Raw genomic sequence first — 27,849 nt, forward strand, 5'->3', positions numbered from 1 at the left:
AAAAAATAAAATAAATATTTTAATGTATTTTAAAATAAAAATAATTTTAAAAAAATTACGTAGGGAAACACTGCAGTAATCTATAGTGTTTTGTGAGGAAATATATAACTATAATTTTCAACCAACTTAATAATAAAAAATTAAAACCAATAAAGATAATTTTGGAAAAAAATATTAAAAAATAAAAGGAAAAAAAACTATGCAGGAAAATACTGCAGCAATCTATAGTGTTTCACGAGGAAATTTACAGTTGTAATTTTCAATCAGCTTAATATTAAAAATAATAAAATTGATAAAGACAATTTTGAAAAAAATTATAATAAAAAAATTCATTTGGGGAAACACTTTAGCAATCAATAATGTTTTGAATAAAAAAACTACAAAACTAAATTTTCAACTAGCTCAGTATAAAAAAATAAATTCGATAAAAATAATTTTAGAAAAAAAATCGATAAAAAAATATGTGGGGAAACACTGTAGTAAGAAAAATTCATGTGGGGAAATACTGTATCAATCCACAATGTTTTGTTTTTAAAAAACTACAAAACTAAATTATTACCAGCTCAATATTGAAAAAAAACTAAAATTGATAAAGACAATTCTGGAAAAAAAACAAAGAAAACAAAAAAAACTATATGAGGAAACATTATAGCAATCAACAGTGTTTAAAAAAAAACTATGAAGCTAAATTCTCAATTAGCTCAATATTAAAAAAATAAAATTGATAAAAATAATTCTAAAAAAAACACAAAAAAAGAAGACAGTTTTGGAAAAAAAGCAAAAATAAAAATAAAAAAATAAAAAAACATATGGGGAAAGCTAAAGCTAAATTCTCTACCAAATCAATATTAAAAAAATAAATTCAACAAAGAGAATTTTAAAAAACAAATATGTGGAGAAATATTGTAGCAAAAGAAAAACCATGCGATGAAAATACCATAATAATTTACAATTGTTTTATAAAAAAATTACAAAATTAAATTGTCAACCACCTCAATATGAAAAAAAAACCTAAAAAGACTATTTTTGAAAAAAAATCATAAAAAGAAAGAAAAAAAATCATATAAGAAAACATTGTAGCAATTAATAATGTTTTTTTTTTAAATAATAGAGCTAAATTCTTAATCAGTTCAATATTAAAAAAAATCAATAAAAATAATTTTGAAAAAACATATAATATTTTTTTTAAAAAGTAAATCTTGAAAAAAAAAACATGTAAAAACAAGAAAAAAATAAAAAAACAAAATAAAAATATTAGTACAATAAAAATAAAAAATGTGGGAAAATTACAGTAATTTCCTCGTCTGTGCCTTTTAGAGTGTTGTTAATTATTTAATTAAATCTTATTGTTTATTGCTTTATATGGAACTATTAGTTATTATAAACACTTCAATTGTCGATGTACAAATTATTTCTTCGTGTTAGGAAGAAATGTTAGTCTATACTCATATGGACTTATCTTCAATGACAAGTAAAGGAAAGGAAAAGGAAGATATCTGACCAATGCTGTCCTCTTTTCCTTTCGGTTTTCTCGGGCCAGCCCTCTTGTCTTTTATCCTTTCCTTTTCTTCCTCAACGTCTCTTCCATGGCACATTAAGGAAACACGCAAAAGAAGGATGATGTATCCTCGTTGTGGCACACAGAGGGTTAAAGATCAACAAGCTGCCCTTGATTAATAACTTGTAAAACTTTCTTCCTATTCGTCCATTAATTTCTCTCTGTTTTGGGTTAGATTCTACTTGTTTGGCCATTGCTGTAGCATCATTCATGTTGTTTATGTTAGTGAGTTTTCTCTTTTAGCTCAAAATGACTGTGTAATTAAGATCTCAGCTAATTTCCCACTAGCATTGTGGCACATAGAGGGTTAAAGATCAACAAGCTGCCCATGAATAACTGGTATGACTTCCTTCCTGTATGTTCATTAATTTCTCTATAGCTATTCCAGTAACGAATGTCAATGAAATCTCTCTGTTTTGGGTTCTAGTGAGAGTTGTTTTCTTTGCTACAGTATTCTTATATTACTGATCATCATAATCGTTTGTTTTCTTTTTGCTTGTTACAGGGAATAATTATCACAAGTAGAAAGCTTACGTCTACATATATCAAGCATATAAAAATATGGCTTCCACTTCTCCCACTACTCCATATTTGAAGCACGATGTATTCCTCAGTTTTAGAGGCACAGACACCCGCAATAGTTTTACCAGTCATCTTTATCATGCTTTGCAGCGAAACCAGATTGATGCTTACATCGATGATAAACTTGATGGAGGAGAAAAGATCGAGCCTGCCATCTTGGAAAGGATTGAAGAGTCGTATATTTCGGTAGTCATTTTCTCTGAAAATTATGCATATTCTACTTTCTGTTTAAGAGAACTCTCCAAGATTCTTGAGTGCATGGAGACCAAACAACAGATGGTTTTACCAGTTTTTCACCAACTTGATCCATGCCAAGTTCAAAACCTGTCTGGGAGTTATGGAGATGCACTTTGCAAGCATGAAAAAGATTGTGGTTCTAAAGAAGTAGAGAGTTGGAGAAATGCCTTGAAAGAAATAGCTAATCTCAAGGGCTGGAATTCAAACGTCATTAAGTAAGTTATTAATCAGTACAGTGTATTAAACCCCAACATATATAAACCATTTTTGTTCGAGAATTAATATTATGTTTGATGTTATGATAAAATTTCTTAGGTTATAGTTGCTTGTTTAATTTACTAGTCTGTCTTTGTTCTTAATTTATTATGCATTGTGCAGGGATGAGGCCAAGCTAATTGAGGAAATTGTTTCTGACATTCAAAATAAATTACTCCATGCGCCCTCACCCCCAATTAATTCAGAAAGCCCAGTTGGAATGAAATCACGCCTTAAGGACATCGATTCATTACTATCCCTTGGATCAACCGGTGTGCTCATTGTGGGAATCTGGGGGATGGGTGGTATAGGTAAGTCAACAACGGCTGAAGCTGTGTATCATCGAAACTGTAGTAAATTTGAAGGCCATTGCTTTTTCCAAAATGTTAGGGAAGAATCACAGAAGCATGGAATAGATCATGTACGACAGGAAATTCTTGGTGAAGTATTAGAGAAGAAAGATATGACTATACGCACAAAAGTGTTGCCACTGGCCATTAAGCGAATGCTTCAAAGAAAAAAAGTTCTCATAGTTCTTGATGATGTCAACGATCCACAAGTTTTAAAATATTTACTAGGAGAGGATGGTTTGTTTGGCCAAGGAAGTAGAATCATTGTGACAAGTAGGGATAGGCAAGTGCTTATAAATGCATGTGATGAAGACAAAATTTATGAGGTCAAAATTTTAGATAAAGACGATGCTCTTCGACTCTTCAGCTTACATGCTTTTAAGCAAAATAATCCCATAGAAGGATCTATTGGGCTATCAAAAACCGTGGTAAGCTGTGTTAAGGGCATTCCATTAGTTCTCGAGGTTTTAGGTGCCAGTCTATACAGAAAGACTAGTGTAGAATACTGGGAAAGCAAGGTGGCACAGCTAAGAAAAAATGGTGGCGAGGACATTAAGAAATGTTTGGAAATGTGCTATCATGAACTAGATCAGACAGAAAAGAAAATATTTCTTGATATAGCATGTTTCTTTGGACGGTGCAAAAGGGATCTCCTCCAACAAACACTAGATCTGGAAGAAAGAAGTGGGATAGATCGTCTAATTGATATGTGTCTCATAAAAATTGTTCAAAACAAGATCTCGATGCATGATGTGCTAGTAAAACTAGGGAAAAAAATTGTCCACCAAGAAAACGTTGACCCTAGAGAACGTAGCAGGTTGTGGGAGGCTGATGATATCTATCGTGTATTAACAACTCAGGTAACATTTCCAAGTTATTTAATTGACTGTTGCTTGACTTTCTTGTTGTTTATAGCTAAGAGATGTAGTCTTGGACAAGAATAAATATCAAGGCCAGCTTCTTCTTCTTCTTCATCTTCTTCTTCTTCTTTATTTGTTATATATATACTGATTTACAATTTGCTTGTGTTAAATAGGGGACTGGATCAAAAGTGGAAAGCATATCCCTCATCTTGGATACAACTAAAGACTTAAGTCCTACAGCATTTGAAGGGATGTATAATTTAAGATTGCTCAAAATCTACTACCCACCGGATCCCTCAAAGGAGCAAATTATGAACGGAAAGAGGGTCGGAATCCACCTTCCAGGAGGGCTTCACTGTCTTTCAAGTGAGCTAAGGTTTCTCTACTGGTATAATTACCCTTTGAAATCCATGCCATCAAATTTTTCCCCTAAGAAAGCTTTTCAACTTGAAATGCCTTGTAGCCAGCTTGAACAACTTTGGAATGAATACCAGGTATATATGCTTTATCATCCTTCTTTTTCAACTAGAGTTTGAAATTATTCATAACATTTATCTCTTCTTCCATTACTTTTTTTTTATTTTTATTTACAGCCACTTGAGAATTTAAAATTAATGAAACCCCCTTCCTCAAAGCTGAGCTTAATTGATTCAGACCTGTCTAAAGTCCCACACCTTGAGGCTCTACATCCAGGTATACCTTCCTCGATTAAATACAGCACCAGATTTACCACATTAGAGCTTCCCAGACTTGAGAGTTTCTGTACTTTGCCATCATCAATTGGGTGCCTCTCTCAACTTGTTAGATTAAACTTACCTTTATGTGAAAGTCTTGCTAGTCTACCAGACAACATTGATGAGTTAAAATCTCTTGTAGAGCTTGATCTTTATTCTTGCTCAAAACTAGAAAGTCTTCCAAATAGCATTTGCAAGTTGAAATGTCTTACTAAGCTTAATCTTGGTTGTCAGCCAAAACTAGCAAGTCTACCTGACAACATTGGGGAGCTGAGATCTCTTGTAAAGCTTAGTCTTTCTTCTTGTTCAAAACTAGCTAGTCTACCCGACAGCATTGGCGAGTTGAGATCTCTTGTAGAGCTTCATCTTTCTTCTTGCTCAGGACTAGCAAGTCTACCAGACAGCATTGGTGGATTGAAATCTCTTGAATGGTTTGATCTTAATGGTTGCTTTGGACTAGCAAGTCTACCAGACAGCATTGGTGGATTGAAATCTCTTCAATGGTTTGATCTTAATGGTTGCTTTGGACTAGCAAGTCTACCGGACACCATTGGCGCGTTGAAATCTCTTCAATCACTTAGTCTTCGTGGTTGCTCAGGCCTAGCAAGCCTACCGGACATAATTAGCGGGTTGAAATCTCTTATGTGGCTTAATCTTTCTGGTTGCTCAGGACTAAAAAGTCTACCGGATAGCATTGGCGAGTTGAAACATCTTACTACGCTCCTTCTCAGTGGTTGCTTAAAACTAGCAAGTCTTCCAGACAACTTCATTGATCTTGAATTTAGAGGACTTGACAAACAGCGTTGTTATATGCTGAGAGGATTCCAGAAAGTAGAAGAAATTGCATCATCCACCTATAAATTGGGCTGCCATGAATTTTTAAATTTGGGAAATTCTCGTGTGTTAAAAACTCCAGAGAGCTTAGGCTCTTTGGTGTCGCTAACAAATTTGAGATTATCTCAGATTGATTTTGAGAGGATACCTGCAAGCATCAAGCACCTTACTAAGCTACGTGAACTCTTTTTAGATGAGTGCAAGCGGCTTCAATGTTTACCAGAGCTTCCATCAACTCTACAAGTTTTAATAGCATCAGGCTGCATCTCTCTAAAATCTGTAGCAGGTATATTTATGCAAGGTGATAGAGAATATGAAGCTGCTTCTCAGGAATTCAATTTCTCTGAATGCCTCCAACTGGATCAGAATTCACGCACTAGAATTATGGGTGATGCCCGTTTACAAATTCAACGCACGGCAACATCATTGTTTGATCAGGTGAATTCTTGCTCCCTCGATCTTGATTTATTTAAAGGAAAAAATCATGATAATTTTTTATATGTATCTCACATTCTCACTCCCTTCGGTGTAGCAATATCATTGCAAGCCCATTAGAGTTCGGTTGTGTATTCCTGGGTCGGAAGAGCTTGTGTTGAAGAAGAATGAGGACAGTTGCCCCACATGAATGGCAAAGGGGGTGATTGTTAGGTTGGTTTCCATTAATGTGCAACAACCATTTGCTATTGCACCAACCATGTGCACTCATCCAAGATGTCAAAGGTTGGCAGCCACCATTGTTGATGAAGAGTTGGAGTTGGCAGCCACCTTTGTTGAAGAAAAGCCTCCATGAATGCCTATAAATAGAGGCATATGCAAGAGAGCAAAATGAGTGAAGAGAATTATGAAAATGTGAAGAGAGTAGAGAGGAAAGCAGCCTTGCTGCCATTGCAGCAGCTGCAAGTGCAGCAAAGAGAGTTGAGAGTTGAGTATGAGAGGGTGTAATCCTCCTCCTCCATGTATTTGTTTTGTATTCTTTCTTTATCTCTAAATATATTGACTTCTCCCGTGGATGTAGGCGGTTTTGCCGAACCACGTTAAATATTGTGTCAGTGTGCTTGACTCTCCTATGAGCAAGTATCAGAACATCACCGATCGGAATTCCCAACAGGAAGTTCCGGAGTGTTTTAGTTATAAAAATAGAGAAGGATCTTCAGTAAAAATCGGGCAACCAGCTCATTGCTATCGTGGTTTCACTTTCTGCGCTGTTGTTTCATTTGGCCAAAGCGGGGAAAGGCGTCCGGTTAATATTGAATGTGAATGCCATTTGATAATCAAAGATGGAACCCAGATTGATCTCAGTTCCTACTACTACGGAAAATATGAAGGAATGGCGAGCAGTACTGTATGGAAAAGGGAGCATGTGTTCATTTGGAGTGTCCACTCTAAGTGCTTTTTCAAGGAGGCCTCGTTCCATTTCAAACCACTGTGCGGAGCCACTGATGTGGTGGTTCAGTGTGGAGTTCATCCATTGTTAAAGTAGGAGCAACCATGCGCTAAAATGGACAAACTTGTGACATTGGTAACTCGTCTTCTCCTCTTCTTTTTCTATACAAATACTTATGAAACAACTCAATTAAAATGAAACCAGATAGTCTTATGTAATAGAGATGAAAATGATATATTTATCCTCCTACTTCAACATGATTCTTAACTAGGTCCCGAACAAAACAAAATAATAATTATCAATTGGATCCCATCTATTACATATTACCAATTAACCCCACCATTAAAATTTATGATATAAATGACATCATTTTAAGGGGTGGTTCTAAGTTCGTGATAAAAATAAATGTGATAAAAATAAATAAAAAAATTTAGGTTTAGTAAGTTAATGTGAGTTAATTTTTATTATTTTTAATAGATTTGTTTTTTTAATTTTATTCTTCAACACTAGGTTGATTCGGAATTTGGCTTCATATTTGTTTATTTATTTATTATGGGGTTATTGAGATCTCAAGATCCAGATCACAAGTTTTGCGGGTTACCAAGGATGGCTCAAGTTTTTTGGGTTATTTTTTAATTGATTTTTTTTATTTTCATCATTTAACATTGGGTTGATTGAGAATTTGACTTCATATTTTTATTTTATTTATTTCTATAGATTCCCGATCTCATAATCAAAGTTTAACAGGTTAACATGGGTTGACTTTGAATATTTTTTTAATTGATTTTTTTCAATTGAATCTTTTAATATTAGGTTGATTGAGAATTGTGCTTTGTAATTTGTTTTCTATATAACTACCAAGATCTCATGACCCGGGTCGATGGTTAGCTCGATGGCCTCAAGGCTTTTTTGTATTCTTTTTAAATGTATTTTTTTTTCAATTTCATCCATTAATATTAGGTTAATTGAGAATTAGGTTTTATAATTCATTTCAATTTGCTTTCTATGAAGATATTCTGACCTCATGACTCGAATCATGAGTTTAGTTGGTTAATTCGAGTTATTTTTTTATGTTTCTTGTTAATTGTTTTTTTTACAATTTTCTTTTTCAATATTAGATTGATGAGGAATTCAGTTTTCTAACTTTGATCTAACCAGAGCATAGCGTCAGCAATTATATAGTATTAATTATAAACTAAAATAGGAGAGGTTTTTACCATTCCTCTCCTCACAAAGCACTATTAATTGGAATAATGGCTTGTTTCTTTATTTCTCTTTGCTTCTTTTTTTTCAATCATTTTTTTAATTTCATCCTGTAATATTAATTTTTTTTTATTGAGTTATCTCATTCTCATGACAGAGATCACTAGTTTGATGCGTTAATTAACCTTGTTAACTTAGGTTTTTTTTTTTTTTAATTTTATCCATTAATACCAGGTTGATTGAAAATTAGACTTCATGATTATTTTATCACTTAATACTAGGTTGATTGGAAATTAAACTTCATAATTTGCTTTGTTTACTTTCTATTGTGTTATTCCGGCATCATGATCGGAGTACTTAACGAGTTAATCCGAGTTGACTTATATAATTTTATTGTGTCTTGTTTCAATTATTTTTTTATGTTATCATTCATCATTGAGTTGGTTAGAAATTGAACTTTATAATTTATTTTGATTTGCTTTCTATGAGTATATCTTGGTTTTATGATTAAGGTTGCGAGTTTTGGTATTTTAACACTAGCTAAATTTAGTTCTTTTTTTTTTTATAAGAGGTTATCTCAATTTCATGATTTAAGTCACAATTTTTTCAACAGTGAATTTGCTTTTTATTAGATTGTCCACGTCTCATAACCTAAATTGTTGGTTTGACAGGTTAACCTAATTGACTCAATTTTTTATTTTTTATTTGAATTTTTTATTTGTAATTTATTAGTTTATATTGTGTTTGATTGGAAATTAAGCTTCATGATTTATTTTGGTTTGCTTTTTATTAGGTTATCCAAACCTTATGACCCAAAAATAGTGTTTAATTAACGCGTTGACCCAGGTTGACTTGGCTTAATTTTATGTCATTTTTTTATATTAAAATTCGTATAAACTTCATTGTTTATTTTTTTAAATTTATATAAACTTGATCTGTTTTCTATAGGTTTTTTGAGTCCTTTTTTATTTTCATCCTTCAATATTGGATTGATTGAGAATTTATCTTTATATTTTTATCTTATTTTTTTCTATAGATTTCTCTAGGTTTTATGATCCGAGTTTTGACAAGTTAATCCCGGTTGACTCAAGATATGTTTTTTATTTTTTTTTTCAATTGAATCCTTCAACATTGGGTTAATTGATCTCATAACATGGGTTAATGGTTAGCTCAATTGTCTCGAGTTTTTTTATGTTCTTTTTAAATGCATTTGTTTTTGAATTTCTTCCATTAATATTGGGTTAATTGGAAATTAGACTTCATAATTTATTTTGGTTTACTTTCCATGAAGATATTCCAATCTCATGACTCGAGTCACGAGTTGGTTTGTTAACCTAGGTTGACTCGAGTGGTTTTTTCATTTTTTTTTTGTTATTTTGTTATTTAATTTTATAATATTGAATTGATTAAGAATTGAGTTTTTTAATTTTCATCTGACCAGCACTGTAGCGCAGATAATTATCTAGTATTAACTATAAACTAAAAGAGAAGAGGTTCGAGAACAATCGATTCCAGAAGCCAAGGAAGCAACCAGTGACTTCAAGCATACATGTTGATTGGTTTTGATATTGAAACACACAGTACATTCGTATTGACATTTTCACTTTCAGATTTTGTGTTCTGCTCAGGACTCAAAACTCAACACTCAATATGTGAGATTTTCTGATATCATTCAATTGTACATCTCAAGTCCTTGAATTATGTATCCTTTGAGTTCTCTGAATGATGTGTCCCCTGCTTCCTTGAGTGACATGAAGGATTTGTATGGTATATTTGCAGTTCAGGCATGTCAAAGTTTCATGTTTTTGTTCTTTCGGGGATGCATGGTTTGTACTCCTCTTATTAACTTTATGTTCATTGTGAATGAAACCTAAGTACAGTATAAAGACTCTGTTGTCATGAATATGGTAAGAATCTTCTGTCCAAAGAAAGGTGTCATGTCATGTATATTTCAAATTACCTGTCAAGGTTCAGACAGTTAAAATCTTATGCATCTGCATTTCTACACTGGAAATTATCACCTAAAGTCTAATATCTACTGATAAAGACCTATATTAGAGGATTGAGTGGTGGTGTATCAGACTTTATTATTATTATTGCTTGACGACTCATATTCAGATCATTAATTACTCACTGTGGTCCTCGGCTCAGGTTTCTGACATATATATTTCATAGAGTGAAGACCATAGAATACTTATCTAGATCACTGTGCAAGAAAAATGATGTGGTTATCAATGACAATGGACAAAGTATGATAACTTCACCTAATTATCATCGCCAAGAAGGTAGGAAAAAAGCATCCATTTGCAGGAATTTAATGCGCTCTGCTAGAGTACGTGGTTTGAATAATTCATCATGCCATCCTTTACATATTAAGTTAAGATTACCTTACAAGTCCTGGTAAAAATGCACCAAAAGTGCAAACAGAATCACTTTTTTGTCTTCACATCAAGAAACGTTTTGTTCCACAATCTCTGCTAAGAAAGAGCAATAGAGAGGATGACACACAATCAAAACTGCAACATGGCTGTGCCAGTGTTCTGTCTATCTTTTCCCTCATGCCAGGAGCTTCAGCATTTGTTTGCAGTTTTACTGATCGTGAAGCTCTTCTGAAATTCAAGGCAGGCATAACAAGTGATCCGAAAGGATACGTCCAGGATTGGAATGAAGCCAGTACTTTCTGTAACTGGCCCGGAATTACATGCCACCAATCTCTCCAAAATCGGGTTATAGATCTTGAGATCATAGACATGCGCTTAGAAGGAAGTATATCGCCATTTCTATCCAATAGTTCTCTTCTCACCAGGCTTTCCTTGCAGGGTAACAATTTCCCTGGAGAAATCCCAACTACCTTGGGAGCACTCTTACAGTTAGAATATCTGAATATGAATGAAAATAAGCTCTCTGTTGCCTCTCCAGCTTCACTACATGGCTGTCAAAGCTTGAAATTTCTTGACTTGTCTGCTAACAACTATCAGGGGTCATTCCTGAAGAACTAGGATGGATGAAGAAGGTGAGTTTTTTAGCTCTCTCTGTAAACAACCTCACTGGGGTCATTCCGACCTTTTTGTCAAACCTGACAGAATTGACACTCCTAGAACTGGCTGTGAACTACTATACTGGGCAAATCCCTCTGGAGCTTGGAGCTTTGAGCAGGCTTGAGATTTTGTTTTTGCACCTGAACTTTCTTGAGGGAACAATACCTGCATCACTAAGTAATTGCACTGCATTGCGAGCAATTTAATTGATTGAGAATTGATTATCAGGGGAAATCCCTTCAGAAATAGGGAACAAGCTCCAAAACTTGCAGAAGTTGTATTTTATAAACAACAATATTTCTGGTAGGATTCCAGTGACATTCTCAAATCTTTCTCAAATAACTCTGCTTGATTTGAGTTTCAATTACTTGGAGGGTAAAGTTCCTGAGGAACTGGGGAAGTTGAACCTTGAGATCCTTTACCTCCATAGCAACAACCTGGTTAGCAATTCTTCTCTTAGTTTTCTTACTGCTCTCACAAACTATTCATTTCTGAAGAAACTGCACTTGGGCTCATGTTTATTTTCTAGGAGTTTACCTGCTTCCATTGGAAATCTTTCAAAAGTCCTCTACTATTTCAATCTTTTGAATAACCGTATAAGAGGAGAGATTCCAGATAGTACTGGAAACTTGAGTGGCCTCGTGACCTACAACTGTGGTACAATCACTTGGACGGGACAACTCCAGCGACTTTTGGAAAGCTGAAGCTGTTGCAAAGACTATGTTTGGGGAGAAACAAGCTAAAAGGTTCCATTCCAGATGAAATGGGGCAGATGGAAAACCTAGGCTTACTTGATCTTGCCAATAATTCCATAACCGGGTCAATCCCTTGTTCACTTGGTAACCTCTCACAGTTGAGATACCTTTACCCATCTCAGAACAGCTTATCAGGAAATATTCCCATCAAACTCAGCCAGTGCTCTCTCATGATGCAGCTGGATTTATCTTTTAACAGCTTGCAGGGGCCTCTTCCACCAGAAATTGGAGTTTTTGCTAACTTGGGGCTCTCCCTCAACCTTTCAAATAACAATCTAGACGGGGAAATACCTGCAACTATTGGAAATCTGGTATCTGTACAAGCTATTGACTTATCGGTGAACAGATTTTCTGGCATTATACCAATTTCAGTTGGAAGTTGTACGGATTTGGAGTACTTGAAACTATCCAAGAACATGTTCAAGGTACAATTCCAGAGTCATTGAAACAAATTGCATATTTAAAAGCGCTGGATCTCGCTTTTAATCAATTAACAGGCAGCGTTCCAATCTGGCTTGCCAATGACTCAGTGATGAAGAATTTCAACCTGTCGTATAATAGATTAACTGGAGAAGTTTCAAGTATGGGAAGGTTTAAAAATCTTAGTGGAAGCGCATTGATAGGAAATGCAGGCCTGTGTGGTGGTTCTGCCTTAATGAGACTCCAGCGATGTGCAGTTCAAAAGAAAAGGAGGAAGTTATGGAAATGGACCTATTACTGTTGGGTATCCAAAAATGCTGGAAACGATACTGAGATCACCCAAATCGGATTTCGGATGGTTCCGATTTAAACAATCAAAAAATTGGGATAACTGGACGCTGTAGATGAAGCCACGTGGCAGGAGGAATAGTCGCTGCGCCACACCGGATCAAAACCCAGTTATGCTGACGTGGCAAGATGACGTGCCAGACACGTAGGCAATGTGGGGTCCACCCAAGCTTACGTGGCAGATCCACGGAGATTTTGCGGCTGACGTGGCAAGGATGACGTGGCAGGGATGACGTGGCTGGTTGACCGGTCAGACTGCTGATGTGGCAGTTTACTTGGCTGGCTGACTGTGTCGAACCGCTGACGTGGCTGCTGCCGTGGCAGAGTCGAGTTGCAGGAAACAACGAGGAAGACGCGTGACGCGCGTACGGCGCGTCTGTGCGCGTGGACAGTACTGGTGGTGGCGCGTGCAGGCGCGTGCGGGCATGCAGGACATCGGATTTTCACCGGGTTTTCACCAGTGGATTCCTCTTATCGTCCTCTTCACGGTGGTATGTTCAAAAACATGTTTTGAGAACTTTGATTTTTGAGTTTGGATCAAACACCCCCTTTTTCAAGAACTTTCAAGAACAAGCTCAGTTTCTTAAAGGTTGGCAAGACCTTAAGACCAAGAAAGCTAGAACTGGTGCACACAGATTTATGGGGACCAACTCCAGTAGCATCTCTTGGAGGTTCTCGGTACTATGTGACTTTTATTGATGACTTGTAGCATCTCTTGGCTGTTCTCGGTACTATGTCACTTTTATTGATGACTTTAGCAGAAAGGTATGGGTCTACTTTCTGAAAAATAAATCTGATGTGTTTGACACATTCAAGAAATGAAAGGCTATGGTTGAGACTGAATCAGGTTTGAAGTTGAAATGCTTACGATATGATAATGGAGGAGAATACATTGATGGAGGTTTCAAGGAGTATTGCGCTGTCAACGGTATCAGAATGGAAAAGACAGTTCCAGGCACACCACAACAGAATGGCATTGCTGAACGAATGAACAGGACCATCAATGAACGAGCTAGAAGTATGAGGTTACATTCTGGGTTACCTCAAACATTCTGGGCTGATGCAGTTCATACTGCAGTTTACTTGATCAACCGTGGACCATCAGTACCTTTGGAGTTTAGACTGCCCGAGGAAGTCTGGAGAGGAAAAGAAGTACAGCTTTCTCACCTAAAAGTCTTTGGGTGTGTTTCCTATGTGCATGTAGACTCTGATGCTCGCAACAAGCTGGATGCCAAATCAAAGAAATGTTTCTTTATTGGCTATGGAGATGAAGAATTTGGATTTTGTTTTTGGGATGATCAGAACAGGAAGATTATCAGAAGCAGGAACGTGATCTTCAATGAGAAAGTTTTGTACAAAGACAAATCAAGTACAGAACTAGAGATAACTGATTCAGATACGAGTCCACAGAAATCTGAATTCATACAATTAGAAGGGCTTCCTGATGTTACCACTCAAGAGTTCATACAAGACAGTTCAAGCACTTCAGTACCCACCACTTCTACACAAGATAGTGCAGAGACAAGTGAACCAGCTGTTCGCAGGTCTTCAAGGACTATAAAGCCTCCACAACGGTTCACACTTCTATTGAATTATATCTTGCTGACAGATGGTGGTGAACCATTAACTTATGAAGAATCCTTACAAGATGGAAACTCGAGCAAGTGGGAGTTAGCCATGAAGGACGAGATGGAGTCATTGCTGAAGAACAAGACTTGGGAGTTAACCAAACTGCCTGAAGGAAAGAAGGCCTTGCAAAACAAGTGGGTTTACAGAGTAAAGACCGAGCATGACGGAAGCAAACGGTTCAAAGCAAGACTTGTTGTAAAAGGGTTTCAACAAAAGAAAGGGATCGACTATTCTGAGATATTTTCTCCAGTTGTGAAGCTTACAACAATTAGAGTTGTTCTGGGGATAGTAGCTGCAGAAAATTTACATCTTGAACAATTAGATGTAAAAACAACATTTCTTCATGGAGAATTGGAGGAAGATATTTACATGCAACAACCAGAGGGGTTCGTAATACCAGGAAAGGAGAGTCAAGTTTGCAAACTAAAGAAGAGCCTATATGGTTTGAAGCAAGCTCCAAGACAGTGGTACAGGAAGTTTGATAACTTCATGTGTAGTACAGGATACACAAAATGTCAGGCTGATCATTGTTGCTATGTCAAACATTTTGACAACTCCTATATCATTCTACTGCTATATGTGGATGGTATGTTAATTGCAGGTTCCAGCATGGAAGAGATTGACAAGCTAAAGCAACAGTTGTCAAAACAGTTTGAAATGAAGGATCTAGGAGCTGCTAAACAAATACTTGGCATGAGAATCATCAGAGACAAAGACAAAGGCATATTAAAGCTTTCACAGGCATAGTATGTCAAGAAGGTTCTCAGCAGGTTTAGTATGGATAATGCTAAGCCAGTATGTACACCTTTAGGGAATCATTTCAAGCTCAGTAGAGACCAGTCACCAAAAACTGAGCTAGAACGTGGATACATGGACCAGATCCCATACGCCTCAGCTATCGGCTCCTTGATGTATGCCATGGTCTGTACTAGACCAGATATTGCCCATGCAGTGGGAGTTGTAAGCCGATATATGAGCAATCCTGGAAAGCAGCATTGGGAGGCAGTGAAATGGATCATGAGGTACTTAAAAGGCTCATCGGAGACATGTCTTATTTTCACAGCTGGCGGTTTGAAACTTGAAGGCTTTGTAGATGCTGATCTAGCAGGAGATGTTGATAGCAGAAAGAGTACTACAGGTTATATATACACTCTAGGAGGCACTGCTGTCTCTTGGAGTTCTACCTTGCAAAATATAATTGCTCTTTCAACGACAGAAGCTGAATATGTTGCAGTTTCAAAATCTGCAAAAGAGATAGTATGGCTACAGAGTTTCCTGCATTTCTGAATGGCTTCCTAGAAGAAGAGATCTATGTTGTGCTGCTAGTGAGATCATCAATCTGATTGTCTCTAGCCGGGCTACTGGAGCAAACACTTCTCCATAGTCAATGCCTTCTCTCTGTTTGTAGCCTTTCGCCACTAATCTTGCTTTGTATCTTTGCACTTCTCCTTTTGCATTCTTCTTTGTCTTATAGACCCATTTAACACCTATTGCTTTCTTGTTTTCTGGTAGATAAGTCAGCTTCCAGGTATCATTCTTCTCAATGGCATGTATTTCTTCATCCATTGCTTTTATCCACTTCTCTTCTGTGATAGCTTCATTGAAGCTAAGTGGGTCACTATCTGCAAAGAAACAAAATAGAGTTGTATCTTCCATTACTTGAGTGGCGTCATACAGCTCTTCTAGATTTCTCATCCTTCTTGGTCCTTCTGATGAGGATGCTGATGCTGATGGTATTGATGATGATTCTGGCGTGTTTCTCCTGTTGAATACAGGAAATCTATGTACCGGACTTTGTGGCTCATCTTCTGGTACTATTGGACCTTCTGCAAGTACTGTTGGTACTTCTTCATCTTCAAGGATCAAATCAGTGCTGATCCATTTAACTGCTTCTTGGTCATCATTCCATTGCCAAGTTTTATCTTCTTCAAAGATAACATCTCTGCTCATAATTACCTTCTTGGTGATGGGATTATACAGCTTGTATCCCATTCTTCTCTCACCATATCCGACAAAGATGCATTTCTCACTTTTATCATCGAGTTTGGTCCTTCTTGCATCTGGGATCTTTGCATATGCCACACAACCAAAGACTCGAAGATGAGTAACACTTGGTTTGTGACCACTCCATGCTTCTTGTGGAGTGATAGCTTGCAAACTTCTGGTTGGGCAGCGGGTCAGCAAATATACTGCACATGATACAGCTTCAGCCCAGTATTGCTTGGGCAGCTTTTTTGCTTTGAGTAGACTTCTTGTCATATCAAGAATTGTTCGATTCTTCCTCTCAGCTACACCATTCAGCTGTGGTGTATAAGCTGGTGTTGTTTGATGTCTGATGCCTTGTTGTGTACAAAACGCTTCAAAGTCATTTGCTGTATATTCTCCACCTTGATCAGATCTCACGGTTTTGATCTTATAGCCACTTTGCTTCTCAACAATAATGTGTTCTTCTCTCTCGCTCTCTCTCTCCCTCCCTCTCTTTAAACAGTTAGGTGGCAGCATTAACTAGGAATTGGTCTCTTTCTTGCTGCTTAGGAAAAACGGAAAAGGTGAAAAAAATGAAAAAAAAAATCTGATTTGAATGATCAAGTTCTCAATGGGATCACTTTTCCACAACAACAATGCTCTCTCTGCCACCTGCAAAGCATCAGTTCCATAAACTGATTTTAACAAAGTAAAGAGCAAATAATAGAAGCTATCATCTCAACAAGTTTTTCAGTGAAAAACTAAACCCTGGTGACACACAGGCCTTGCTCCAGATCGAACACCGAGTCTGGATTAAAAACCCTGAATCATATGTGAAGAGAAAAGTAGTGAATTCTTCGGTCGAAACTTCATTCATGGTCTAAAAAGGGTTGTTTGGAAAAAGATTCCGGAAGACGACCAGGAAATTACTGCTTGGTTGTGTTCAAAAATCAAAAGGGCAGACAGCAAGTCAAGCGTCCTGTAATGCTTTAACTCATTTTAGCCAGTGGGATATGCTACTTTTTAACTAATTTATACATCCAACGTAAAAATGATTGCTACTTAGCGGTGAAGAAAAGTTGCTATTATACTATCAACTTTTGCTCACCGCTAAGTAAAGAAAAAGGAAAAGAAGATAGATGACTAATCTTTTGGAATTGAGTTTGAAGTTGTTTTTTCTGCTAATGTTTGTTAAATTTTGGATTTGTTTAGTGTTTTTGAATTCTGTCTAAATAATTTTAAAAAAATAAAAAACTATTCTTTTAATATATTTTTAAATAAACACTTCAAAAATCGAAATTTAAATGATTCTGCAATTTCCGTGGCTTACTTAATGGGTTGTTACAGGGAATAATTATCACAAGTATAAAGCTTACTTCTACATATATCAAGCAAATAAAAATATGGCTTCCTCTTCTTCTCCTACTACTCCATATTTGAAGTTCGATGTTTTCCTCAGTTTTAGAGGCACAGACACCCGCAATAGTTTCACCAGTCATCTTTATGATGCTTTGCAGCGAAACCAAATTGATGCTTACATCGATAATAAACTTGGTGGAGGAGAAAAGATCGAGCCTGCCCTCTTGGAAAGGATTGAAGAGTCATGTATTTCGCTAGTCATTTTCTCTGAAAATTATGCAGATTCTACTTTCTGTTTGAGGGAACTCTCCAAGATTCTTGAGTGCATGGAGACCAGACAACAGATGGTTTTACCAGTTTTTTACCGACTTGATCCAAGCCATGTTCAAAATCTGACTGGGAGCTATGGAGATGCACTTTGCAAGCATGAAAGAGATTGTGGTTCTCAAGAAGTAGAGCGTTGGAGACGTGCTTCGAAAGAAATAGCTAATCTCAAGGGCTGGGATTCAAACGTCATTAAGTAAGTTATTAATTTAGCTACAGCATATTAAACCCCAACTTATTTAAACAATTTTGTTCCAGAATCAATGTTGTGTTTGATGTTATGATAAAATTTCTTAGGTTCTAGCCTGTCTTTGTTCTTTATTTATTATGCACTGTAGGGATGAGACCAAGCTAATTCAGGAAATCGTTACTGACATTCAAAAGAAATTGAACCATGAGCTGTCACCCTCATTTGATTCAAAACGCCTTGTTGGAATGAAATCACGCGTTGAAGACATCGAATCATTACTATCTTTTGGATCAACCGGTGTGCTCATTGTGGGAATCTGGGGGATGGGTGGTATAGGTAAGTCCACAACGGCTGAAACTGTGTATCGTCGAAACTGTAGTAAATTTGAAGGCCATTGCTGTTTCCAAGATGTTAGGGAAGAATCACGGAAGCATGGAGTAGATCATGTGCGACAGGAAATTCTTGGCATGGTATTAGAGAAGAATGATCTCAAAATACACGGAAAAGTGCTACCCTCGGCCATTAAGCGAATGCTTCAAAGAAAAAAAGTCCTCATAGTTCTTGATGATGTCAATGATCCACAAGATCTAAAATATTTACTAGGAGAGGATGGTTTGTTTGGCCAAGGAAGTAGAATCATTGTGACAAGTAGAGATAGGCGAGTTCTTGAAAATGCATGTGAAGAAGATAAAATTTACGAGGTTAAAATTTTAGATGAAGACGATGCACTTCAACTCTTCAGCTTACATGCCTTTAAACAAGATCGTCCCATAGAAGGATATACCGGGCTATCAAAAACTGTGGTAAGCTGTGTTAAGGGCATTCCATTAGTTCTCGAGGTTTTAGGTGGCAATCTATACAATAAAAGGAGTGTTGAATACTGGGAAAGTAAGGTGGCACAGCTAAGAACAAATGGTGGCGAGGACATTAAGAAACATTTGGAAATGTGTTATCATGAATTAGATCAGACAGAAAAGAAAATATTTCTTGATATAGCATGTTTCTTTGGACGGTGCAAGAAGGATTTTCTCCAACAAACACTAGATCTTGAAGAAAGAAGTGGGATAGATCGTCTCGCTGATATGTGTCTCATAAAAATTGTTCAAGACAAGATCAAGATGCATGATGTGCTCCTAAAACTAGGGAAAAAAATTGTCCTCCAAGAAAACGTTGACCCTAGAGAACGTAGCAGGTTGTGGGAGGCTGATGATATCTATCGTGTATTAACAACTCAGGTAACGTTTCCAAGTGATTTAATTGACTGTTTCTTGACTTTCTTGTTTATAGCTAAGAGATGTGGCCTTCGACAAAGATAAATATCAAGGCCAGCTTCTTCTTCTTCTTCTTTATTTGTTATATATTTACGGATTACACTTTGCTTTAATTTGGTAAATAGGGGACTGGATCAAAAGTGGAAAGCATATCCCTCATCTTGGATGCAACTAAAGATCAATTGACGTTAAGTCCTACAGCATTTCAAGGGATGTATAATTTAAGATTGCTCAAAATCTACTACCCACCTTTCTTAAAGGATCCCTCAAAGGAGCAAATTATGAATGGAAAGAGGGTCGGAATCCACCTTCCACGAGGGCTTCACTTTCTTTCAAGTGAGCTAAGGTTTCTCTACTGGTATAATTACCCTTTGAAATCCTTTCCATCAATTTTTTTCCCTGAGAAACTTGTTCAACTTGAAATGCCTTGTAGCCAGCTTGAAGGCCAGGTATGCTTTATCACCCTTCTTTTTCAAATATAGGGCATTTTTGAAATTATTCATAACATTTATCTTTTCTTACGTTGCCTCTTTTTTTATTTACAGCCACTTGAGCAGTTGAAATGTCTTGCTAAGCTTAATCTTGGTCATTTCCCCGAACCAGCAAGTCTACTAGACAATATTGGTGAGCTGAGATCTCTTGACCAGCTTGATCTTTGTGGTTGCTCAAGACTACCATGTCTACCAGACAACATTAGCCCGTTGAAATCACTCAATCTTCATGGTTGCTCAGGACTAGGAAGTTTACCACATAGTATTAGCATGTTGAAATCTCTTGACCAACTTGATCTTAGTGGTTGCTCAAGACTAGCAAGTCTACCAAACAACATTGGCGTGTTAAAATCTCTAAAATTACTTAATCTTAGTGGTTGCTCAGGCCTAGCAAGTTTACCAAATACCATTGGTGTGTTGAAATCTCTTGACCAGCTTGATCTTAGTGGTTGCTCAAGACTAGCAAGTCTACCAGACGGTATTGGCACATTGAAATCTCTTAAATGGCTTAATCTTAGTGGTTGCTCGGGACTAGCAAGTCTACCAGATAAAATTGGCGAGTTTAAATCTCTGAAATTACTTAAACTTCATGGTTGCTCAGGACTAACAAGTTTACCGAACAACATTGGTGATTTGAAATCTCTTACATCGCTTAATCTTAGTGGTTGCTCAGGACTAAAAAGTCTACCAAATAGTATTGGTGTGTTGAAATCCCTTAACCAACTTGATCTTAGTGGTTGCTCAAAACTAGCTAGTCTACCTGAGAGCATTGGGGGGTTGAAATGTCTTGCTAAGCTTCACCTTACTGGTTGCTCAGGACTAGCAAGTCTACCAGACAATATTAACAGGTTGAAATGTCTTGATACGCTTCATCTTAGTGGTTGCTCAAGTCTAGCAAGTCTACCCGACAACATTGGCGCATTGAAATCTATTTACCAGCTTGATCTTAGTGGTTGCTCAAGTCTAGCAAGTCTACCCGACAGCATTGGAGAGTTGAAATGTCTTGCTAAGCTTCACCTTACTGGTTGCTCAGGACTAGCAAGTCTACCAGACAGCATTGACAGGTTGACATGCCTTGATACACTTCACCTCAGTGGTTGCTCAGGACTAACAAGTCTACCAAACAGCATTAACAAGTTGAACCATCTTATTGTGCTTAATCTTCGTGGTTTCTCAAGACTAGCAAGTCTACCAAACAACATTGGCGAGTTAAAATCTCTTATATTGCTTCATCTTAGTGGCTGCTCAGGACTAGCAAGTCTACCAGATAGAATTGACGAGTTGACATCTCTTAAATCACTTAATCTTAATGGTTGCTCAGGATTAGCAAGTCTACCAGACAGAATTGGCGAGTTGAAATCTCTTGAATGGCTTAATCTTCATGATTGCTCAGGACTAGCAAGTCTACCAGATAGAATTGTCGAGTTAAAATCTCTTAAATCCCTTAATCTTAATGGTTGCTCGGGACTAAAAAGTCTACCAGATAGCATTGGTAGATTGAGATGTCTTACTATGCTTAATCTTAGTGGTTGCTTAAAACTAGCAAGTCTACCCGACAGCATTGGCGAGTTGAAATCGCTTTATACGCTTCACCTTACTGGTTGCGCAGGACTCAAAAGTCTACCGGAAAGCATTGGCGAGTTGACACGTCTTACTAAGCTCGATCTCAGTGGTTGCTTAAAACTAGCAAGTCTTCCAAATATCATCACTGATCTTGAATTCAAAGGACTTGACAAACAGCGTTGTTATATGCTGCGTGGATTCCAGGAAGTAGAAGAAATTGCATCATCCACCTATAAATTAGGCTGCCATGAATTTTTAAATTTGAGAAATTCTCGTGTGTTAAAAACTCTAGAGAGATTAGGCTCTTTGTTGTGGCTAACAGAATTGAGATTAACTGAGATCGATTTTGAGAGGATACCTGCAAGCATCAAGCACCTTACTAAGCTAAGTAAACTCTATTTAGATGATTGCAAGCGGCTTCAATGTTTACCAGAGCTTCCATCAACTCTACAAGTTTTAATCGCATCAGGTTGCATCTCTCTAAAATCTGTAGCAAGTATATTCATGCAAGGTGTTAGAGAATATAAAGCTGCTTCTCATGAATTCAATTTCTCTGAATGCCTCCAACTGGATCAGAATTCACGCACTAGAATTATGGGTGCTGCCCATTTACGAATTCGAAGCATGGCAACATCATTGTTTTATCAGGTAAATTCTTGCTCCCTCGATCTTGATTTATTTGAAGGAAAAAAATCACGTTAATTTTTTATATGTATCTCACATTCTCACTCTCTTCGGTGCAGGAATATCATGGTAGGTCATTAAAAGAAGTCCGGTTGTGTATTCCTGGGTCGGAAGTCCCGGAGTGGTTCAGTTATAAAAATAGAGAAGGATCGTCAGTAAAAATCCGGCAACTAGCTCATCGGCATCGTCGTTTCACTTTATGCGCTGTTGTTTCGTTTGCCCAAAGCGGGGAAAGGCGACCCGTTAATATTAAATGTGAATGCCATTTGATAAGCGAAGATGGAACCCAGATTAATCTCAGTTCCTACTATTACGAAATATATGAAGAAAAGGTGAGGAGTTTATGGGAAAGGGAGCATGTGTTCATTTGGAGTGTCCACTCTAAGTGCTTTTTCAAGGAGGCCTCGTTTCAATTCAAATCACCGTGGGGAGCTAGTACTGATGTGGTGATTGGGTGTGGTGTCCATCCACTGTTTGTCAACGAGCCTGAGCAACCAAACCCTAAAACTGATGGAAAATGCTTGACAAACTCTTCATCATCTTCTATTTGAAAGGGCAACTTAATACTATGGATGTATGGTTTCGCTCGTTGACACTGGTAACTCGTCTTCTCCTCTTCTTTTTCTATACAAATATGAAACAACTCAATTGGATTGAATCAAACATGAAACCAAATAGTCTTATGAATTAGAGATGAAAAGGATATATTTATCCTCCTACTTTAACATGATTCTTAACTAGGTTCCCGAACAAAACAAAAACATAATTATGATCAATTTGGATCCCATCTATCACATATTACCAATATTTCTCCCCACCATTAAAATTTATGATATAAATGACATCATTTTAAGTGGTGGTTCTAAGGTCCTGAAAAATAAAAAGGTTTTGCAGGTGGATTTAGGTTATTTTTTGTTTTTTTAATAATTTTTTTTAATTTTACTTTTGAATTAATTAAGAATTTAATTTTATATTTTCTTTATTTGCTTTATTTGATTAAGAACTTGTTTGATTTCTCTCAGATCTGGCGGTCCAAATAATTGAAGAGATCTGCAATCGTATCAAGACCGTTCAAATTTCCGATTCCAGCCCTACTCTCTCTTCGACCACAGGTTAGAAGAAGTAACTTCACTTTGTTTAATTAATATTTCTCTGAAATTGATTTTTAAAAAAAAATTCAGTTGAATCCGTAGAAGGTACGAAATTCGATACAGGTTCGTGTTTCGGTGCTGCAGAACTGTAGACATTTGTATTTTATATTGAAATTGTTTTGACTCAAAAACGTCATTTTGATTTTAATGAATTTTCAGGAGAAACTATTAATTCGGAGGAGGAGAGCGTATCTAATAGAGTTCGACAAGTTTCCCCATCTCAGGGGCCAACACTCCCCATTTTGCAGAAATTATCAATTTAAGTGATAAAATCCAGGTACTTATTTTGAACTTTGGTGTTGATGGGTATCGTATAGATGACTTGAAAAGACTTGGTTTTAGTTGTAGAATTCAGGCAATTTTAAATTTCATTGTTTTAGCTAGTAAATTAGGATTTTGCATTATTATGTTGATGGGGGTATTGATTTCTTTTCTTTCTTTGAATTTAATTGTTGTTGTTTTAGAATTTGAAGAAAGAACACTCAAATCTCTCTGATCAAGTAAAGACTGCCAAGGATTCCTTTCTTGGCCCCAATATTTTAGACACCCTTCAAAAACTCGGTGAGTATCCAATAGTGAAACTAACTTATTTCTTCTTTTCATTTTTTTTTTTTAGGGGTTTGGTTTTGATAATTTACTAGTTGGAATATTGGTCAGGTAATGAATATGAACTTCTTAAAAAGAAGTATCTACAAGAGTTGTCTGAGAGGAAGAGGCTTTACAATGAGGTGATAGAGCTTAAAGGGAATATTAGGGTCTTCTGTAGATGCAGACCACTAAATAAAGTTGAAATAACAAATGGTTCGAACCATGTAGTTGAATTTGACTCTTCCCAAGATAATGAGTTGCAGATCATTTCCTCTGATTCTTCCAAAAAGCAATTTAAGTTCGACCATGTTTTTGGGCCTGAGGATAATCAAGGTGATCTGATGTTTTATTTTATGTATTGCTACTGCAGACATCCTGTTAAAGATTATTTGTGCAATTGAAGCATCTAATCCTTTGTCTTTATGATATGCAGAGGCTGTTTTTGCGCAAACTAAACCAATAGTCGCTTCAGTTTTGGATGGCTACAATGTCTGCATATTCGCCTATGGACAAACAGGAACTGGAAAGACGTTTACTGTGGAAGGCAGCCCAGAAAATAGGGGTGTGAACTACAGAACATTGGATGAGTTGTTCCGAGTTTCTCAAGAGAGAAGTGGCATTACGAGATATGGTCTTTTTGTTAGTATGATGGAGGCTTACAATGAGAAGATAAGGGATCTCTTGATTGATAGTTCCAACCAACCGCCTAAAATGTTAGTTTCCTCTTTTATTGCTACTGTATCTGATAATCAAAATATAGTCATTTATGTCAAAAATTTTGGTTGCAAAAATTTTATATTAATAATTTTCTGTTGCTTTGATTTATATCATTTTGTTACTTGATGATAATTAACTATTGGTTAGTACAAACATCATGCGTGTGGCTATTTGACATGAAAAGTGGATCATGGAAGTTCTGTATTAGCCCAATTTTCATTTGAGCACTCTATCTGCGAATGATAATAAATACCTTGTTCCTCTCTAGTGTAGATAAGCATGACATCTAATTGGGTTTAGGGTTTAGGGTTTAAAAGATTATGTAGAAGACTCCCATTTGGAAGCCCACTGGTATGAAAGATTTATAGTATAACGGTAAGAAATTGAGTTACATGAATGAAGTTTGATGAAATTTTTGTTTTCTTATAGGCATGGAGGTTGGAGATAAAACAAACAGCTGAAGGAACACAAGAAGTCCCAGGACTCGTTGAAACTCGGGTGACTGGCACAGAGGATGTGGGGAATTTACTCAAGTCTGGAAGTCGGGCCAAGTCTGTTGGATCAACCAGCGCTAATGAGCTTAGCAGCCGCTCTCATTGGTAAAAATGAACTCTGCTTTCTTTTCTTGGTTTATTCTTTCCTCACATATAATAGCAACTAACTAGTTTTTTGGATCTGTGAATCCAAACTATTAAAGAAATATACTGATTAATTGAAGTGGTAGTACTAATGACCACAACATTGTTGGTCTGTAGTTTGTTGCGAGTAACAGTGAAAGGAGAGAATTTAATAGATGGACAAAAGACAAGAAGTCACCTATGGATGGTCGATTTGGCTGGTAGTGAACGTGTGGGAAATATTGATGTTGAAGGTGGAAGATTGAAGGAATCGCAATTCATTAATAAATCTCTTTCAGCACTTGGTGATGTTATATCTGCCCTCGCATCCAAAACTGGCCACATTCCTTACAGGTCTTCCTCTCGCACAGTCATTCTAGTAACATGCTATCCATTTACCATATTAATGAAGATATTTGTTTTCTTCCGATTAGGAACTCAAAGCTAACCCATATGCTACAGAGCTCTCTCGGTGAGTATTAAGTTTACTATTTTTTATGGTTACCAGACATTCTTATTGTCTTGTTTGTGAGTAAAAGATGATAAGTGAAACATGAATGCAGGAGCAGATTGTAAGGCCTTGATGTTTGTCCAAATAAGTCCAAGTGCTACTGACCTTGGAGAGACGCTTTGTTCACTAAATTTTGCGAGTCGAGTGCGAGGAATTGAAAGTGGTCCTGCCCGCAAACAGGCTGATCTGACTGAACTTTTCAAATACAAGCAAATGGTATATATACTCTGCTCGTATTTGATGAGATTTCTTTTGTCTCAGTTTCTTTTACAAATAATGGTATATATTCACATTTTCTTTCCTTCTTTCTTTCCTTTTTTAATTACAAATAATCAGGTGGAAAAGTTAAAGCATGATGAGAAGGAAACAAAGAAGTTGCATGATAGCTTGCAATCATTGAAGTTGAGGCTTGCTGCTAGAGAACATATCTGCAGTACTCTCCAAGAAAAGGTAATAATGATGGCTTGAGCTCCATTTAATTTTATTTATTTATTTATTATTACCATGAAACATGTGGAATGGAGCCGTTTTTTAGTTTTTATTTTGTTTTTATTGTCCCTTAAATAGCATTTTTAAGTCATTTTGTAGACTAACAAATAATTCATCTTACAATAGGTTCGAGAGCTTGAGAATCAGTTGGGTGAGGAAAGAAAAACTAGACTAAAGCGGGAAACACGAGCCTTTGCCGCTGCCGCTTCTCAGTTTACGAAACAAGTAGTAGAGAAGAGAAAAGTAGATTAGAACCCACCTCTGTGTCCTTCAAAGCTGAGGATGCCGTTGCGAAAAATCACCAATTTCATGCCTCCACCATCTCCTCTACAAAAACAGAAAACTGTTTCTGTTTTATCTTCAATGAATGACAAAGAAAACAATCCAAGAACCACAACTGCAGGAGCAAATACAAAAAGCCTTATGAAACCCAGACGCATGTCTGTTGCAGTCAGACCTCCTCCTCCAATGTCAGCACAGGTTTTTCAGCCTAAGAGACGGGTATCCATTGCTACCTATCGTTCAGAGCCAACCTTAAACATGACTACACCACTTCAAACCTCGCGATATAAAAATGGGAATGTAGTTGCCAGAGTTCAGGACTGCAAGGAATTCAAACTGTTCTCTCCATTGCCAGAGTTCAGGACTGCATCAGAGACTACACCTACTGTTATGAGAACCAGTAGTAAATTCATGGGGAGTCCTCCAGCACAAGCAGGTTCTTGGAAGCCAAAGCACCCAACAGTTGTTGCACTGCAACGAAAATCTCTGGTGTGGAGCCCGCTAAAGTTAAGGAGCTTTCAAAACTGGAGACCATCTTTGTTGCCCTATCGACCATCATCAACTAATGAGGTGCAATAAAACTTTAGTCTTCATTGTCATGATAAATAGTAGGTAGGAGTATATACTTCTTTTTCTTGATTCCCATCTTCCCATTTTTCTTACATGGATATTAATCGCAATTGTATGCTACTTGCCTACTAAAATTCAATGTTCAGTGACATTGTTCTACATCAAAGATTCAGACTCATTCGCGGTTGGATGTTATTTGCTTTCCTACATGAGTCAACAACGGTGAGAAACACAGATAAAAAAACACACATAGGAGTTTTTCTATCCTCTGTGAGGTTTTGCATTTTTGATTAAGAGATCTTATTTAAAGTGGATTTGTGACAGAGAGAGCGAAGTTGGACCAGAGAATTTGATCAAGGGAATTTGATTGCTGAATTTTTCTGTTAAATGCTCTTTACAGCCAAGTAATATTTTCAATGTATTTGTTTCATGGAGATAACCTCAAAATAATTTTAAAAAAAAAAACAATAGGTTTTCAAGAGTGACCTATTGAAAATATATAAAAAAATTATGAAGATTGAGTGTAATTTACTAAAGGTATTCTGATTTTTAGGTTACGATACTGGAAATTAAAAAGTATAACAGCGCAACCCATTAACTATGTTATTTTCTCAAGTATTTTTCAGGTTGTTCTAGTTTGCTAGATCTTCTTTTTTTTTAATGACAAGTGTTAATTTAAAAGAAAGAAAAACTTAATAATTTGTGCATGTAAAATTATGATTTTATTCCTAGCTTTGTTCTAAACAATTGTTTGTTCTTCAGCATGAGCTAAATTTATTCTGGATGATTTGGAAAACTTATAATTCATATTCTAATCTGAATTAAATTCAATTTAATTCTAAAAATTATACATCTCGTCAATCTTGATTTACTTATGATTAATCTAA

General features: G+C 36.5%; 2 protein-coding genes and 1 pseudogene across 2 annotated transcripts; all 3 read left to right on the plus strand.

Annotated features, from left to right (window-relative positions):
- The first annotated feature begins 1,445 nt into the window (after positions 1 to 1,445).
- On the plus strand, positions 1,446 to 27,128 carry LOC105134192 (disease resistance protein RPS6-like). The gene is given in 19 exon segments (XM_011038514.1): positions 1,446 to 1,683; positions 17,503 to 18,034; positions 18,177 to 19,263; positions 19,425 to 19,748; positions 19,845 to 19,868; positions 20,004 to 20,490; positions 23,060 to 23,149; positions 23,219 to 23,251; positions 23,348 to 23,437; positions 23,440 to 23,465; positions 23,653 to 23,749; positions 23,846 to 24,109; positions 24,210 to 24,489; positions 24,931 to 25,092; positions 25,249 to 25,464; positions 25,545 to 25,582; positions 25,674 to 25,837; positions 25,958 to 26,071; positions 26,237 to 27,128. Coding segments are annotated over 18 exon segments (4,707 nt in total). The 5' UTR covers positions 1,446 to 1,683; positions 17,503 to 17,558; the 3' UTR covers positions 26,972 to 27,128.
- Positions 2,120 to 9,899, plus strand: LOC105134307 (TMV resistance protein N-like). The gene is made up of 8 exons (XM_011038663.1): positions 2,120 to 2,592; positions 2,756 to 3,842; positions 4,019 to 4,339; positions 4,439 to 5,851; positions 5,946 to 5,989; positions 6,062 to 6,065; positions 6,522 to 6,932; positions 9,442 to 9,899. Exons 1-7 carry the CDS (start codon positions 2,120 to 2,122, stop codon positions 6,891 to 6,893), a joined length of 3,714 nt encoding a protein of 1,237 aa, XP_011036965.1. The 3' UTR covers positions 6,894 to 6,932; positions 9,442 to 9,899.
- LOC105134191 (LRR receptor-like serine/threonine-protein kinase EFR) lies at positions 10,079 to 11,980 on the plus strand (annotated as a pseudogene).
- Positions 27,129 to 27,849: the final 721 nt, after the last annotated feature.

Source organism: Populus euphratica, unplaced genomic scaffold (assembly GCF_000495115.2).
Source record: "Populus euphratica unplaced genomic scaffold, PopEup_1.0 scaffold158.1, whole genome shotgun sequence".
Taxonomy (NCBI): Eukaryota; Viridiplantae; Streptophyta; class Magnoliopsida; order Malpighiales; family Salicaceae; genus Populus; species Populus euphratica.